At 42.1% G+C, this 16,910-nt stretch overlaps 1 protein-coding gene across 6 annotated transcripts in view; it reads left to right on the forward strand.

Moving 5' to 3' along the window:
• The window catches only part of arhgap21a (Rho GTPase activating protein 21a), a 100,397-nt gene extending 84,171 nt beyond the window's left edge, over positions 1-16,226 (forward strand). For 5 of the 6 annotated variants that reach the window (XM_026180094.1, XM_026180096.1, XM_026180093.1 and 2 more), the window contains 17 exons: positions 1,078-1,224; positions 1,315-1,417; positions 1,939-1,975; positions 2,270-2,389; positions 2,688-2,987; positions 4,678-4,742; positions 4,836-4,978; positions 5,851-5,993; positions 6,084-6,242; positions 6,540-6,618; positions 6,708-6,781; positions 6,895-6,984; positions 7,157-7,282; positions 7,361-7,402; positions 8,391-8,496; positions 11,928-11,959; positions 13,334-16,226. In XM_026180094.1, the coding sequence (XP_026035879.1) occupies positions 1,078-1,224; positions 1,315-1,417; positions 1,939-1,975; positions 2,270-2,389; positions 2,688-2,987; positions 4,678-4,742; positions 4,836-4,978; positions 5,851-5,993; positions 6,084-6,242; positions 6,540-6,618; positions 6,708-6,781; positions 6,895-6,984; positions 7,157-7,282; positions 7,361-7,402; positions 8,391-8,496; positions 11,928-11,959; positions 13,334-15,019 (3,452 nt within the window). In that variant the 3' untranslated portion in view covers positions 15,020-16,226. The remainder of the gene's footprint in view (positions 1-1,077; positions 1,225-1,314; positions 1,418-1,938; positions 1,976-2,269; positions 2,390-2,687; positions 2,988-4,677; positions 4,743-4,835; positions 4,979-5,850; positions 5,994-6,083; positions 6,243-6,539; positions 6,619-6,707; positions 6,782-6,894; positions 6,985-7,156; positions 7,283-7,360; positions 7,403-8,390; positions 8,497-11,927; positions 11,960-13,333) is intronic. The other variant, XM_026180092.1, reaches the window with a different exon arrangement.
• The last annotated feature ends 684 nt before the right edge of the window (positions 16,227-16,910 follow it).

Genomic DNA, 16,910 nt, shown 5'->3' on the forward strand with positions numbered 1-16,910 from the left:
GGCCTGTGTCTGTACTCATAGATGTGCCTGCCATTTGTGACAAGCCTGATTGAGTCACAGTAGTTTATTAACTTCATGATGATTTTTGTCTTTGATGTTTTTTCTTATGCTGTATAAATTATTGACTTTTATTCATATTAGTTTCACAAATGTTCTTCTTTACTTCTTACCCTAATATAATAGTGATTTTAAAAAATCTTTTAAAATCTTATTATAAACTTAGTGAAAATCTATGATGAAGTTCCTAATTTAAATACAACTTTCACTGAATCTTTGCATAATTTATAAGAGATGGACTTCAGTGAAAAACTAGAATTACTAATGACTTCTTTGCAAGTTTGACTCTATGCAAAACTGGCCAGTGACCGTTTTGCATGCAGGTTCTGACCATCTGCTCTACCAGGTGAGCTACCAGGCTGCCTACAATACAAGCCCCATGCACAGGGCGCTAGTAGGAATCTGGTTACGACTGCTACGATACGTTTGCACATTTACTTTGGTTACATGCACACAGTTTTTCACGTTGTTTAAAGCCAATTCTAATTACAGTTCTGGATCAGGTGTTGTGCTACCTGTATAAAAGCCTCCTGTCAGCGGCACTCTTTGAGCTTACATTTTAAGAATTAAATGTGTAAAACTACAGAAATCTGTAACTTAATTATTTTGGTGTAGCATGAATTTAAATGGGGGAGATCTTTATTAGTAGAAAAAGCTGTGAAACTTAGAAATGCAATTAAAAGTCCAACATTTATGCTCGCATTTTACGTTTTCCAAAGCCAGCCTGGTCCTTATGTTAGACACTCTGTAGCCAAGCAACCAACCCGAGGGATCCACCCAGTGAAATAGTCAAATATATGAAAAGTTGAATATTTGGGTAAAAACCTAGTTAACATGTTGTAATTTTACTACAGTTTGTTTAAGAAATGTTTTAAAACCAGCCTGAGTGTTCATGTGATCCTTTTTTAAGTATGTTTAAGCTTTTAGCGGATATATTCTGACTATTATACTTCATGTTCAGGGGAGTGTTTTATGATTTTCTTGCCTTGCTGAACTCAGTTTCCTCTTTTCTGTCCTCAGATGAACCGTCCAGTCCGAGCATCGACCTGGAGAGTGCGCACATCCCCGCCTCAGCCGTGATATCTGGAACTCCCATCATCACCACCATCCCAGCCAGCCCCCCTTCTCCGTCCCCTCTCATTCGCCGCCAGCTGTCACATGACCAAGGTGTGTTTTCCATATCAAAGGGTTAGTCAGCTGCTGAATTTGGCGCAGAAAGGGACAGTTTCAAATAATTATGTGACCCTCTTTTAATAGATTCTCTCCGTCTCACAATTATTGAGTCAGATTCTGGTTCTAAAACTGAGCGCTCCAAGTCGTACGATGAAGGCCTCGATAACTACCGGGAAGAAGGCAAAGGGTAAGATGCTCTCACAACAGTGCATGTAAAAACTTGTGAAAACAGCCACTATCAGTCTTGTATTTAAAAAAAACAGGACAAACAAAGGCAGGTTTTAGTAGATTATTTACAGTTTAGTAGTAAAAACATGACGCTGCACAAAAAGCGAAACGTACCTCTGGGTTTAACTCCGATGCGGGTCCATCAGCTGTGTGCAGAGTTTTAACAATTTACTGATCACTTGTTAGGTCACATTTCTGGAAAGCTTATTGGCAGTGGATGGATTTATGGGTACCTTACTCCTGTGACTGATCAATTTTGCTTTTACACTCTCAAGAAAGAGAGGGTGTTGTCTTTCCTAAGCAGTAAAGTCAGAGGTTGTTTTGGTTCTGTTTTACTCCAAAACCAAAGAGAACGAGCACATTTTGTTTGAACCAATCCCACTGAAGCAGGTTTTATTATTTGATGTAGTTTTAAACGCTTATTCTCACACACATCTCATACTTTCTGCTGCCCTCACATTTTTTTCCATTTCTGTCTAGGCGGTCCTTGATACCTGGTCTGAAAAGTCTTATGAAGGTAAGTTTTTTTTTTTATGAGCTCACTGTCGGCTCTTTGTTTTATCAGCGTTTCCTGCTCAGATATTTATGCAACCTTTGTTTCACACCCACATTATAAACGTCTCTCACCGTAATGTGAATATATTGTGGAAACTGGGAGAGCCGTGGGAGTTGCGTCATGCTGCTTTTGTAAATGATTCATTTAAAAGGAGTTTTTAATTTACTGTATATCACTGGTGCACTTTCGCCTCGTCTTGCACTTGAAAACCTTTCGGGCTTTCATGCGTTTGCATTGGTTTCGTCTCCGTTTCAGGCTGTGGACAGGTCATCGGATGATTCAGGGTCAAGGAGAGATTCCTCATCAGACGTCTTCTGTGACGCCACCAAGGAGGGATTGCTGCATTTTAAGCAGCTTCATACAGAAAAGGCCAAGGTGTGCACCGTCTCTGTTTAAAACCCACACAGTGCCACAGAAATCATGCCTCACACACTTTTATATCCATTGACCTGCTCGAAATTTGGGTTATTAACCATAACAGCTCCTTCTTGATGATATCTTATCTATATTTCCTCTGCTGTTTGTTTTACTTGCTTGAGCAGTTTAGATTTTCTTGTCTCATATTGTCCACAACACCGTGATTATAAAGCAATAGTAGTGCTTTTAAGATTGGTTGAATTCCTGCTGTTTTGCTTTGTAAACTATTCTCTTCTTCATGACGTGTTTTATGTAGCGTGTCGGAGGCGGCATGCGGCCGTGGAAACAGATGTACGCCGTGTTGAGAGGAAACTACCTCTGCCTATACAAAGACAAAAAGGAGGGCCAAGCACACGCCAACTGCCAAGCAGTGGATGAGCCGCTGCCGATCAGCATCAAGTCCTGCCTGATTGACATCTCCTACAGCGACACAAAGCGGAAGAACGTCCTGAGGCTGACCACATCGGACTGCGAGTACCTGTTCCAGGCTGAGGACCGGGAAGACATGCTGGCCTGGATCAGAGTCATACAGGAGAACAGCAACCTGGATGACGAGGTGCGAGTCTTGGGTTCAAACTGTTGGGACAGTCATTATACAAAAAGCAGTCACAAGACCCAAACTTTCATAAGCAGGCAAATTAAGTTAAAGTTAAGTTGTTTGAGTCCAAGTGCTGTGACTCTGCTCATCTCCTCGGGAGAAAAAAAAAACACTGAAAGAATTTGAAAAATTTTGTTTTCAGATGTGATAAAGTCATAAAAACAGATACCAATATTATCATGTTCGTCACGGGTTGAATAAGCGGTTTGGCAGTTTTAATTTTACGATTTTTACTGATATATTTGGCAGCTTGCAGCTCAGTAGTTCTCACTAAGAGTGTCCTCGGGGGCTTTCATGCGCATTAGCTTTCATCTCCTTTGATTGAGCAAAGCTTTTAAAGCATGTAACCTTCTTGCAAGGCAAGTTTAGACATTTTCCTCAACCCATAGCTGTGTGATTAGCATCTGTTTATTTGTTGAAACTTTATGAAGTACAGTGCATGGGTTACAGGCTGACATATGCGAGTACACTGGGGTTTAAAAAGCAGATAAACGGGAATTTGATTCCTGTAAAAGACGGACAAAATTCATAATGTTTAGCACAGAAAACAGCTTCCAGATTCAGCGAGAACATGTGTTGTACAGCTCTAATCTAAACAAAGATTTACAACTTTCTTCTTAAACAGATGAGCTGTTGGAATATTTTTACTCAAGTTATCGAATTAAAATATTAATGGAAAATATCAAATTAGCGATCCATAAGCCACCCTCTTCTCTCACATACAGTGCTGCTCTAATTTTCCGCTCAGTTATTGATATTTTCTAATAATTAGGGGCTTTCTAAAAGCCACTGAGGCAGCGACGATCTTTGCTACATAAATGCAGAATTTCTGCATGGCGTTTCATCAAAACTCCCCACACCAGTTAGTTTTTCTTCAAATTTGTATTTACTTGTTTCCTCAATTGTGCTCTTTCCGCGTTCTTTCGATTGTAAACATTCATGTGATTCTTGGTACTGTCGGCTGCTCCCTTATTTCCCAGGGGGTCGCCTCTGTGGATAGAGCCGCATATTTGATTTGGCACAGATTTTATTCTGGTTGCTCTTCGTGACGCAATCCTCCCATTTATCCGAGCTTGGGATCAGGACTAGGAGTACGCTAGCTTGTGACTCCATGGTGTTTATTATGGTGCTTATTCTAGTTCTAATTATTTGTTTTAAATATGCGGGATTTCAAAATAAATGCGCCAGTTAAGGATGACACAGTTACATTTCAGTTGCACAGGGACAATAAAGTAGCTGAATTTGTGTGTTCATCTGCAGAGTTCTGTCAGCAGGACTCGTTGTGTTCATTTCTTTTTCTGGACTTCTGGGTAACATTTATGTGACTAAAACTGAATAAACTGAATCTCTTTGAGTTTTGGTTGGATGAAACTTTTTGGAATGTTTTGTGACATTTTGGAGATGAAATGAAGAACAAAGTAGGTGCATCTTCCCGTATTTGAAATATAAACTCTTTTGAGGACCTAACCAGCCAAATGTTTTGTTCTAACAGTCCTCCCTGTGACACCTGAGAGCTGCAGGTTATATAACGATCTGTCATAGTCTGTAAGGCCGGGCTGAAGGGCACAATTGCACCAGATTCCCGTAAACATTTGTTATCACGTCTCATATCACGCCCTGTCGTTTTTTCCGTCTTCCCTTTTTTTAGAATGCCGACTTTACTAGCCACGACCTCATCAGCAGGAAGATCAAAGAGTACAACACCTTGATGAGGTAAGGGTGACATGAAAGCAGGTGAGCGGGGAAGGGAGGTGTCTCATAGCTCATGGGAAAGCTCTGAAAGTTTCGTGTCCATGTCTCATGCAGCCCGACTGGCAGCAAGACGGAGCCGTCTCCCAGAACTTCACGCCAGTCGCTAAGGCAGACGCTGCTGGGAGGGAAAGGAGAGACCAAAGCAACAAGCCCACACTCACCCAAAGCTGAGCAGGAGAGGAAGAACATGCACAAAGGTATGAAAAGGAAGAACATTTTATATCTGATAAATAATAAAATTAATTACTAATGCTTCCTTCATTTGTTATGTAAAAGTAGTATATAAACATTTACTGGGGTGGCTGTGGCTCAGGAGGCAGAGCAGGTCATCTACAAATCAGAAGGCTGGCAGTTTGATCACTGGTTTTCATTTTGAGTACAGTGCAGTGCCTCTGCTTTATGCAGCCTTTACATATTTAGATCAGGCAGCGTGACTATATGGTTAATACAATGCTTTGTAGTTAAACTCTTACAGGCTGTTTTTAAAGGGGTACAAATGGTTAAAGGAAATGAATCATAAATGCTCACAGAGCAAACTGCACAGTGCGTTGAAGGTGTTTTGATGATGACGATGGAGGGTATCACTTCTGGAAGTAATAACTCATTGTTTTACAGTTAATGTTACTTTAATGCAAGTAAGTACACGTTCAATGAGCTGTGCCTCAAGTACAACACCCGTAGAGCTTGATTCGTGCCTGTTAAAGGTAATAAACTTGAAGATTGTTGCACCTTGTGCCAGAAACTGCTCAGCTTAGCAGTACAAAACGTATTAGAGTGGCAAGAAGACTGCAAGAAAACAGTCAGTATAGTTCTGTATTCATATCTGGAGCATCACAATAATCCTGACAGTCGAATCCATTCTGTGCTTAATAAATCCTGTATTTGACAGCATTTGGATCCAGATAAGAATAAAAGCAGAAGTGCTCAGGATTTATACACAGTAGCTAAACATCAATCATATAAAAGGAGTTATTGGATTTTACTACATATCCTTAACTTATCCTTCTCAGACATGTTGTAATTAGAAGCTACTATTCACGGTATCCTGTGTGTTGTCCTGTGTGTGCAGATGACACCAGCCCTCCCAAGGATAAAGGGACATGGCGAAAGGGCATCCCAGGACTGATGAGGAAACCTTTCGAGAAGAAGCCATCTCCTGGAGTCACGTTTGGAGTGAGACTGGACGACTGTCCTCCTGCACAGACCAACAAGGTTCGGGCTGGTTTTATTCAGTGCACAAACCCAATGTTCTGCTCTGGAATGGGCCTTTTAAAACACGGTCCTCATTCCTCTGTGTTCCAGTTTGTGCCTCTGATTGTGGAGGTTTGCTGTAAGCTGGTGGAAGAGAGGGGGCTGGAGTACACGGGCATTTACAGAGTTCCTGGAAACAATGCTGCGATCTCCAACATGCAGGAGGAGCTCAATAACAAGGGCATGAATGATATCGACATCCAAGACGATGTGAGTGTCCTTTCATTGATCTGCTGCTGCTTTAATTAAACTCTCCTTGAAGTGCGTTTCCCTAATGGCCTGAAGTATTTTTAAAAGCTGCAGACTGACAGGTCTCTTTTCTACATCTTTGTACTCTGGCCAGTGATGGGTAAATCTTTAAAATGTAATATCTATTTATTGCAGAAGCTGGGTAAGCTTGTATTTCTGGATCACAAACATTATGCAGCAGCAGTGGAAGCTGTAGAAAACCATCATACTTGTTTTCCCAAATGAGCCTTTTGCTAAATTAATTGTGTTTTTGTACAGAAATGGAGGGACCTCAATGTGATCAGTAGTTTACTCAAGTCCTTCTTTCGGAAACTCCCCGAGCCCCTGTTCACCAATGGTAAGTTGATTCTTCTTGCCATCTAGTGGTTAAAAAGGAGAACTGTCATCTGTAAAAGTACTTTTACTTCTTCTTTTTTCGTCCTGCAGAGAGGTACTCAGATTTTATAGAGGCCAACAGGATAGAGGACCCAGTGGAGAGACTCAAAGTGCTGAAGAGACTGGTGAGTAGAAGTCGTTTTGTAACATTTAACCTCATTAAAATTACACAAAATGCAAGAAACTAAGATGTCAGACATTCAATTTGTGTTTTGTGTAATTTCTCTTTTCCTTACAGCTTCACGAGTTACCCGCTCATCATTACGAGACCCTCAAGTTCCTCTCAGCTCACCTGAAAACTGTGGCTGACAACTCTGAGAAAAATAAGGTATTTGTTGTTGTTGTCATTGTTGCTTTTGTTGTTTACATATTTTTGTTCTTGTCTGTAGTGTAATTTATAGTCTTATTATACAATTATGTAGACCCCTCTGTTCTGAGTTACTCAGTTTGGAGACAAACAAAAAAAAGAAAAAAACAACTTTTTTAAAAAAAAATGTCAGATGGAACCGAGGAACCTGGCCATCGTGTTCGGCCCAACTCTGGTGCGCACCACCGAGGACAACATGACCCATATGGTGACGCACATGCCCGACCAGTACAAGATAGTGGAGACGCTCATTCAAAATGTGAGTTTCAGTGTTGGGTCACTGATTCAAACATGCACACAAATTTTTATTTTCTCACGTTTATTTCGTGTCTTGCAGTACGATTGGTTCTTCACTGAAGATGGAAATGGAGAGCCAGTGGTGGGTACAGACGTTACTACAATAACATTGTTTTCTTCTCTAAATACTAAAACAAAAAAGGCAGTTTTGGTGAAGGGAGTTGGCAAAAAAAATGTAGATGGCAAAGAGAAAAAACACTGAATCAGTTCGAAAGCATTGATCAGTTTTTACTCAGTGAAAACAAAAACATTGCGGTTCAAAAACATGATTGGTGTTACTACCCAGCTCTGTTAGGAAGGAGGGAAGTAACATAAAACCAGATGGACGTGGCTCAGCCACGGTATTTATTGCTTAGAGGTTTTCCAAAGGCGAAGAAAAGAGGCAGACTGCAAGGGAAAGGAGGGTTTGTGGGTGCTGCTAAATCAAATAGAAAAGCAAAAAGTGGTAGGACAAAATTTTAGTGTTTTTTTTTTTTCTTCCACCACCAACAAATTGCTGGTGCCATTCTGTGGCTACTGGATGTGATTTTCAGTTGCATCCTGCAGAATCTGCCCACCATGATTTTCCTAAAAGAAACACTTTCATCTTTGTAATGCTTCGTTCTCCTATTGGTTGAAATGTGGAACCTCATCAGTGTGAAAGAAGTAACAGTACAACTGCAGCAATGCTTCCTACCCCAACTAAAACACTCTAGTAGCAACACCACTGTCCCTTGTGGTGTTTCTGAGTATTTCCCATGTGCTGTGTGCTACATGTGAGAAAGGACAGCTTTAGACTCCTGATGTTGTTCAGAGTACATGTTTGAAAATTGGTTTCAACTAACTTATGCAGCACCCAAGAAGTTAAGTATGTGTTCTTTCAAAGGATAGTTCACAGTTACAACAGCAAAGTTAATGGAAGAATGAGGTGCCCAACACCGAGCTGCATTCACTGAACATTGCTATGAAGTTGACCTGCTTTTTGATTGGACGTTGAATGAAGAAAATTAACAAACCAGCAAAAAACTGTTTTACCTTTTATGATGAAAGATACCCAAATCAAATCATTAACTTCTCCTTCCTCCTTTCAGACTGTGTCCCAGGAGGAGAGTGCAGTGGAGTCTCAGCCCCTCCCCAACATCGATCACCTGCTCACCAACATCGGCCGTACGGGCACATCGCAGGGTGAAGTATCAGGTAACACGCTGCATTTTGGCAGGCCAACTCTGTGGTGGGTTAACCTTTCTCTACCCTTTCACCGCTGAGCACTGTGGTCAAAGCTGGGAGGGACCGGTTGTGTTTAAGATTAGAAACAAATGTTGATGATGCTGCTTCTTCCCCAGGCCAAGCTTCCCCTTTTGCTCCTTTGGCTGTTGCCATTAGGAAGAATGGCTAACACTGAGTCCAAACAATGAATTCTCATTCTGGGACGTTACATAATGCCCTTTTGTCAGGTGTCTTTTGGCCCTGCTTTTGCAGTTCTGTAAACTTATTAGGTGTTAGGAATTAGGACATCGGTAAGGGTGGCAGTGTCAGAAATTACAAGCTTAACAGCACGATTATTGTGGTTGATGCCACTGTGGTTCGCATCCTGTTTTGAGCTTAGAAGACTTTTTATTACCTCAAACTGGGCTTTTGGGGGCCACATATTACATAACAAAAGTCTGAATTTTCATCTTAATTCTGACCATTTCAAGAACTTAACTTCTGTAAATGAAACCCCACGTAGCTCACCTGGTAAAAAAACATCTTTATTCCAATTTATTCCAAGTTTTGTGCACAGGGAAAAATCATGGATTGTCTTAATATTTATTCCTTGGTTAAGTTTACACCTCTTTAAAGATCCATTCGTTGATTCTATAACCCGGCGTGTTATGCACGCTACTGCGAAAGGACACCTTCTGCTGAGACACGCCAGCAGCTTTGACAAAACGGCATTATCTGACAGCCCCGATATGAGAACAGGCCGGTCCAAATCCCTGTGTGGGATTCAGTGGGCAATTTATTTGCATCCCCAAAAGGATGCAAAAAATTGCCTCCCTCCTTCATTTGCTTTAAAATCTATTCCTCCTTTTCGGTATATGCTAGCCTTTTAAGCAGTTCTTTTTAAACAACCTTCTGCCCTTTTTGGTACCCCCATTTCCCCCTCTTTTTCCTGCCTACTGTTGCACTAATACGGCATGTTCTTTGGCACGTCAGAACTAGATGTTTTTACAGTAAAAGGCGACCTCTGATTCCTCTGTCTCTAGTGAGGCTCTGTCGGGTGTCCTAACGGCTTTCCCAGCATTCACACATACTGATCTTGACACAGGCCAAGTGGGAGGAGTCTATCACACCATGATGTCACTGATGGACTCTATAATGTCTGTGATGGACAGCTGGAACTGTAGGAAGAAGGAGGATTGTTGCCCGCAGTGTAGCTGCCTAGTCTGCAGGAACCCGCAGCTCTATTAAGAAATGCCAAAGAGAGAGAAGAAAACAAAACAAACAAACAAACAAAAAAGTTAATCAAAGAAAGCTTGATGAAAAGGGGAAGCGAAGCGGCAACACGGTACTGTACGGTGTCCGGTTTTCTATCAGAGTATACCTAACACAGGCCGGTGCTACTGTCTGAAAGGCTCTCCGCTGTCTCTCCTCACTGTCTCGCAAGCTTGCCAACAGGAGAGATAGCATGGTACGGTTTCTACGTCACTGGTCAGTGTGCACCTGCATATTGTGCCTCCATCTGTATTGTAAGGGGTGTATAGGGGGGCTTGGCTATGTCACACAAACACAAATTTTAGCTAAGGGATGCTATGAGTGACAGATTGCAGAGCAGGTGAGGACTGATTATAGGTTTTCCTTGCTGACACACTCATTCTCATGTAGTGTCCTCTCTTCTCATATAGCTAGCCCCTCTGTGACCCCCCCGTCACCTTCATTTCTTTTTTTCTTTATTTGGTTTCTTCCATAGATGTTTTTTGTCATCACTGTGTCAATGTGTCTGAGACCTCATATCATCTCACACTGCTTCATTGGCAAATTTGGTATCAACCTGTTTTGACAGAAATGGATCGGTGACATTGATCTCCAGTTAGAAGCTTAAACCATATTTGTTATTTTAATACTGAAGTTTAATTTTAGGCTTTTTTTAAAATAAGGTTGACAGTTACAAAAAAACATGGCTAGGAAAAGGGCTGTCACATCATTAGATTGTCATTGTACAAATATTTGTGCTAAAAAGCTTCATGACAACATTATTGCAATATCTGGAAAATCAGAAAAAGAATATTCAGATCATTCAAATTATTTGCAACTTTGTTTATTATGTGTTTATTTCCTTTCTGGCAAACGAATCTTAGTCAGAAAAAAGAAGCTATGACGACGTGTCTCCAAAATCTCTATATACTGTGGTTTTATCATAGACTGTATGTAAAAGATGGAAGCAACCGCTTCTGTTGACTTTTAAGGTTCTGTGTAAAACATGAACTGGGAATTTAGACTTTCACCTTAAACTTGACATGACGAGAGGTTTGGATCTCACTGAGGAACTGAAAATACTGCCCATTCATAAAATAGTGACCAGTCAGTCAAAATGAAGCCAGACTCTATTGTCCATTTTACGCTACATGAAATCATAATTTACTGTATGAACATCAGCTGAACACTGACTTTTTAAAGAAGCAATTTCAGTCTGTGCTTGCTATTTTAAAAGTACAGGTAATAGAAGCCTTTTTGGTGGCTCTTGCATTTTTTATATACAGTCTATGGGTTGTAGCTAGCTAGCAGTTACTGTGTCATCAGGAGGCAATCAACATTAATGTGCAGTGCTCCTAGCTGATATTCTAGCATGTGAATGATATGAACTGGGTCATCTACAGTAACAAATTACATGCTTTTTGGACAGTTTCACCTCTTCATGGCTTTGAAAATGATAGTAAACTCAAGTGTTTCTTAACCTAAAGAAACTTTTTAAAACCTAGTTGGATGATCTGAAAAGTAGCACAAACCACAGAGATTAAGACACGTGAGAGGTTGACACTTGCAGTGACAATTACAACAGAAGCATTTGTTCATAATTCTTACAGTGCAGCCCAAGAAATTGTTGAAAGTATCAGGAGAAATCCTCATATGTGGCCACTACCAATTTTTTTTTCTATCAGAAAATGCTACCACAGGACCACGGTTTCATTCCTGGATAACAAATCGATCACCATCCTCGTGTTGCATGGCACGTCATCTGCCCCGCTGCTGTTCGTTGCAAAAGTTGCACTCAGAATCACCAAGATGAGCTTTGATGGAAATAGCCGTCAGCATCTTCTGTGGGTTTTCTGACACCCTCTGGTCTACACTTAATTAGGAAACAATGTCATGTCACATGTCATGTCACATGTCACACATACAGACGTGGACCTGAGTGTAACGCTGAGCTCATCTGTCCCCGTGTGCAGCATGGCCTGTTGTCCGCTTGTGTTTGCTCTCACCTCTCATCGGTCTCGTGTTTTTCATCATGCTTCTTCTCATCAACATGGTTCTTTCTCCTCCTTTGTTTCCTGTCACACTCATTTCCACACATTTAACCCCCTCTGTGTGCTCACCTGTGTTGTTAAATCATCTAACGTGTCTCTCTTTTTCTCTTTTACCTACAGATTCCCCAACTAGTGACTCGGCTAAATCAAAGGTGAGTGTGTGTCTCCAGTGTCTGATGGTGTGAGATGAGAGGAGGTAGGAAGAGAACAGACGATATAAACTTACTGCTGAAGGCATTTTCACCTAATTTAATTTATAGCAGCATCTTGTTTACTTGTTCTGATTTTCTGCCTTATTCCTGAACAGTGAAAAAGACTAATTTGTGGTACTCACAACACTACTAGAATACATATAAGAAGTTAAACAGCAACATCTGCAATGTTCTCATTAAGAGACAGATGTGATGCTGGACTTTGTTTTATGGTTCAAAGACAGCCTGTCAAAAAATAAGGAACGTTAAAAAGATAATTTGGTGTTAAATACCAGAGGATCAGAAAGAAAGATTGTAAACACAAAACTTAAACAAATGACTGACCACAAAATTTGTTTGGCGTTTGAAAACATGCACGATTGCTGTCACAGGGTGCAGGGATTTTGTACTTCAAAACACCCACAGACCTCACTGTGAACAGTTTTCACTCATCTGTTGCTACACACTGGGCCTCATTCACAAAAATTAAAAGATCACGTGGTCCCTGTCCTCCACCTGCTTCTTTCATTTTCTTCTAGTTGTGGTTCAAAGGGCTCCACATCTGTTATTGCAGCCCAGCTCTCTCAGTTTACCCGAGGAGGAGGTGTGCCGCTTCCGGCTTTCATTCACCAAAGTCTTCCTTTTTTGCATTTTGCAAGTGTTCCGTTTTACAGCAACTTCATTGATTTCTCAGTAGTTTCTGGGAAAATCTTTGTCCTGGTGAATAACAAAAAAGTTCACTATGAATCTGATGGTAATTCAGAATATTTGTCTGGACATACAAGTGATTGAGGCCCATTGTGTATTCTCAGTGCTGTGACCACACATTATTTGACCCTCACATCCACAGTGAAAACGAAACAATTTCCATGGTTAGATGGTCAGCGAGTTGGAGCCATAAAGGCTGCTGTGCATCAAGTCTTTCATGAAGTCCTTCTCGGGGACACCCTGGATTAAAAACTTGTGGCTGAGGAACTTGGGAGTGTTCAACAGCTTGTTAGGATGTAGGAGGGAAAAAAAGGCAGATGCTTTCCATCATTGCACTGCTGTTCTCTTCAGCTTCAGCCGCGCTTCAGTTCATGCTGTGCTGCTGCTTCTGCTTCTGCTTTAAAGCCAGCATGAATCAGTACTGTGCTCCCTGTTTATGATGCTGCTAATGTCCCTCTTTCTGTCTACTTGTTTGTCTGGTGCTTCATGGGAACAGGTGGAGTACAGACTTGAGGAAAGGGGTTGGGGTTAAAAGTTTCTGTGTCGTCTTTTGTGTTTCTTAGATTCAGCAGTGCTCATTTTGTTCTTCTTGTGCTCTCTCTTTCTGTTCCCCTCTCCTCTGTGCAGGGTTCCTCAGGGAAGGATCAGTGCAGCAGAGACCTCCTGGTCTCCTCCATCTTTGCTGTAGCCAGCCGCAAAAGAAAGAAGTCAAGGGAGAAGCCGCAGCCTAGCAGCTCAGACGATGATCTGGATTCTGTATTCCTCAAGAAGGAAATCCTTGGCCAGAAGCCAAACCAGCAGACCGAGGCACAGGGCGAGACTCGTCCCAGCCCTAACACCAAACCCAGCACGAAGCAGCAAGCACGGACAGAAGAGAGGAAGGAGAACGGGAGGACAGTGGAGCTCACACCTAAAGCTAAGAGAGAGCACCGAAACTCTTTATTCCTGAGGGAGAAGATTACCCCCAGACGCTCCTCGCCTTCACCTTTACCTTCCCCAAAGATTTCCAACTCTCCCAACATCAGCTACCAAACAGCTCCTCAGGGAAAATCCTCATTGTCAGACCCTCCGTCCCAGCTTGATGAAAACACCTCAGACCTTGGGACCATGAGCTCTGGAGCATCAGTGCCACGATCCAGACCGAAAAAGTGGATTGCGGGAGTGTCCCCTGACCTGCCAGCAGGAGCCGCTCTGGGAGCAGGTGCGGGGGCGTCCGCTGGCGCAGAGGTGAGCTCTATCACCTCTGACTACTCCACCACCTCCTCTATCACGTTCCTGACTGGAGCGGAATCAAGCGTGCTGAGTCCAGAGCTGCAGGGTGGCGAGGAGGCAGATGATGAGCGCAGTGAGCTCATCAGCGAGGGACGACCGATGGAGACAGACAGCGAGAGCGACTTTCCAGTTTTTGCTCCAGGCGGCGGCAGCAGCCAGTCCACACCCTGCCCAGCGCAAAGTCAAGAAAAGGCAGAGGCCAAAGGGGGCAGTGCTATCGAAGGGGGCACCTCACCAAAACTGGAAGCACGGCGGCTCTTCCCAACACACCGCATGATCGAGTGCGATACCCTCTCAAGAAGGTGGTCCCTGAAACAGAAAACAGACAGTGAATCATCAGTCGAAGGGGCTGCTGGCAGCGGGGAGCGAAGCGAGGGCAGGGCGGAGTCTTCCAGCCGGTTGTCTCGAGTCCTGGAGGTGATGAAAAAGGGCCGATCCACGAGCAGCCTCAGCTCTTCTTCGCGCAGTGAGTCAGAGCGATCCGAACCAGCCTGGCACCTTAAGATCACAGAGAGGCTCAAGTTTAGGCTACGAACGTCCGCTGATGACATGTTTACTCAGAAGAACCGATCTCCCGACGGTCGCAGTAAGAAAAAGAACATCCGACGGAGGCACACCATGGGTGGGCAGAGAGACTTCGCAGAGCTGGCAATCATCAACGACTGGCGGGAGCAGGGTGGGGTGGACCAGGCGGCTGAACTCTCAGCTCTAGACCCCCTGAGGCCTAGATGCTCCTCTCAGGACTTATCCATTCGAGACTGGATTGCGAGGGAGCAAAGCAGAGGCTCCGAGCCAAGCGTCGAGGTTGCGCCCAAAGCGGTGCCTGAGGATGATCACGCAGAAGTGCATGAAGAAAGACCTCCCGAAAGACCTCCACCTCCACCGCCTTCGGATTCCCCTGGGGCTCAGCCTCCAGCCGGGGAGCACATTAACGGCAGAGGGCTGCAAAGCAAAAACAAAGGCTCCTTAGGGGACGACGCTCACCCACACAAACTCTCTGGAGCGCAAGTTGTCCGCTCACGGTTCTACCAGTATCTGTGAAATGGAAAACAAAAAACAAAACCGGGATGAATGTGTACGTGTATGAATGTGGGTATTTTAGCTGAGGTTACTGCACAATATTTTTTCTACAAAGTATACTTTATGTATCTACTGTACATACTTATTATGATTGTTACTGGAATTCGACTGAAGAGATGTCTAACACAGACTTTTCTCCTGTAAGATCGAACCCAACGAGTGCAAGAATCTGACTTTAATAGGACACGATGACAAATATAAGGGTCAACTCGAGTATTACTGAGGAAAGCAGGTGCAAGAGTTTTTTTTAATAAGGAATCATGACTCAGTTCTTCCTCTTTGGAGCGGTATGAAGAATGTATTACACTTTTTGGACTAACATGAGTTGCTTGTGACAATAATGTCTTTTTCAAAACGGCATGTCTGTGTTTTTCTCGGCTGTACTTGAAGTACGTGGAAGTAACTGAGGGCTGCTTTCTGAGCTGAGTGCTGTGGGAAGTTTATTTTTTTCTTTTTATGTTTCTTGTCGTTTTATTTTGTATTTTCACAGCACACTCACAACAGCCAGATATTAGCTTGAGGAACTGGGGGATTATTATAGTTTTATGAAATAAAAGACTGAGAAAACAGTAATAAAAGCTGATACTACAGTATGTAATGCTTGGTACAGTAGTTTTGTGAAGGTATAGTCCAAAAAGTGAGTTTTTACATACGAAAAAAAAGTGCCTCTTTTATTTGTTTTGTTTTTAAACTGTTTTTATGGATGGTTGGAAACACAAGGAGGGTTGTTTTTTTTTCTTTTAACCTCACAGGCATTCCAGATTTTATCCTGTTTTTAGTTAAACTCACAGCAGCATCGGAGCAACATCGGATTTTTATCGCGGTAATGTTTCATTATAGTTTTATTTCAGTCCCCCCCCCCGGGTTTTGCAGTAAAAATTGAACGGGTGCTTTAAAAAGCTGGGAGAAAAAAAATATGTTTGAAACTGCATGAGACAATGTTTGCTGAAGAGTGAACATCTCGCCCGTGTTTACAGAAAAACATGGGCGCAACACCACGTCCTCCCCTCAACAAACACTGGAAATAAATAACCTTTATTTAGACCCTCGTCTCTTTGGCGTCATTGTTGTTATTCTCAGAAAACATCTGGGAAGAATAATAGACCAGATTTTTTTTTTGTCCAAACAAATATATTTATTACAATAAATCGCATATGTTTTTATCAAAGCATTGTGTTGCTCTTCAGATTTGTATGCTTGCATCACGTTGAAATATTACAACAGCCTGATTTAAATCACAACAATCATGACAGCTGTTGTAATGCAACACCAGCTTCAAAGCTCAGGAATATACAATGATCTCTTGGCTTACTTTCCTGCTTTAAACAGATGGGGTGAAACTGACAGGGATCGTAGACAAATGTTTCTTAATTTTGATGCCTTCAAGATATAAAATTCTGCCTCATTCCAAGAAGTTTAAATAGAAATCTGAGATCAGGTCATGTGCTGCAAACAATATGAAGCATAAATAGTTGCAGAAATAAACAAATTACAAATAACTGACACAAAAAACTTACTGCTCTTGTAATTTACAGCCAAAGTTTGTAGATTTTCCTGTTTTATAACAAAAGTCATAATTAGGGTGGCAAACCAGAGGCTCGGGGTCCAGAAGCAGCCCACAGAAAGAAAGGCTTTGGAAAACGGGAAGGAGGGTTTTACAACTTTTCCTACTGATGAAGACCTCATCATTGGCCACTCATACTAAACAAACGTAATTTAGTAAAGAGAAAAGTTCCTGTTTTTCCACCAACTTTTTCCTGTAGTTTTATAAATTGATTCAAAATATTAAATGTCAAAGAGCCATGCTGACAGATTGCTTTCATTAACTACAGTAACTTTTCTTAAAAATGCA

The sequence above is a fragment of the Astatotilapia calliptera genome, chromosome 9 (genome assembly GCF_900246225.1).
Source record: "Astatotilapia calliptera chromosome 9, fAstCal1.2, whole genome shotgun sequence".
Lineage (NCBI taxonomy): Eukaryota > Metazoa > Chordata > Actinopteri > Cichliformes > Cichlidae > Astatotilapia > Astatotilapia calliptera.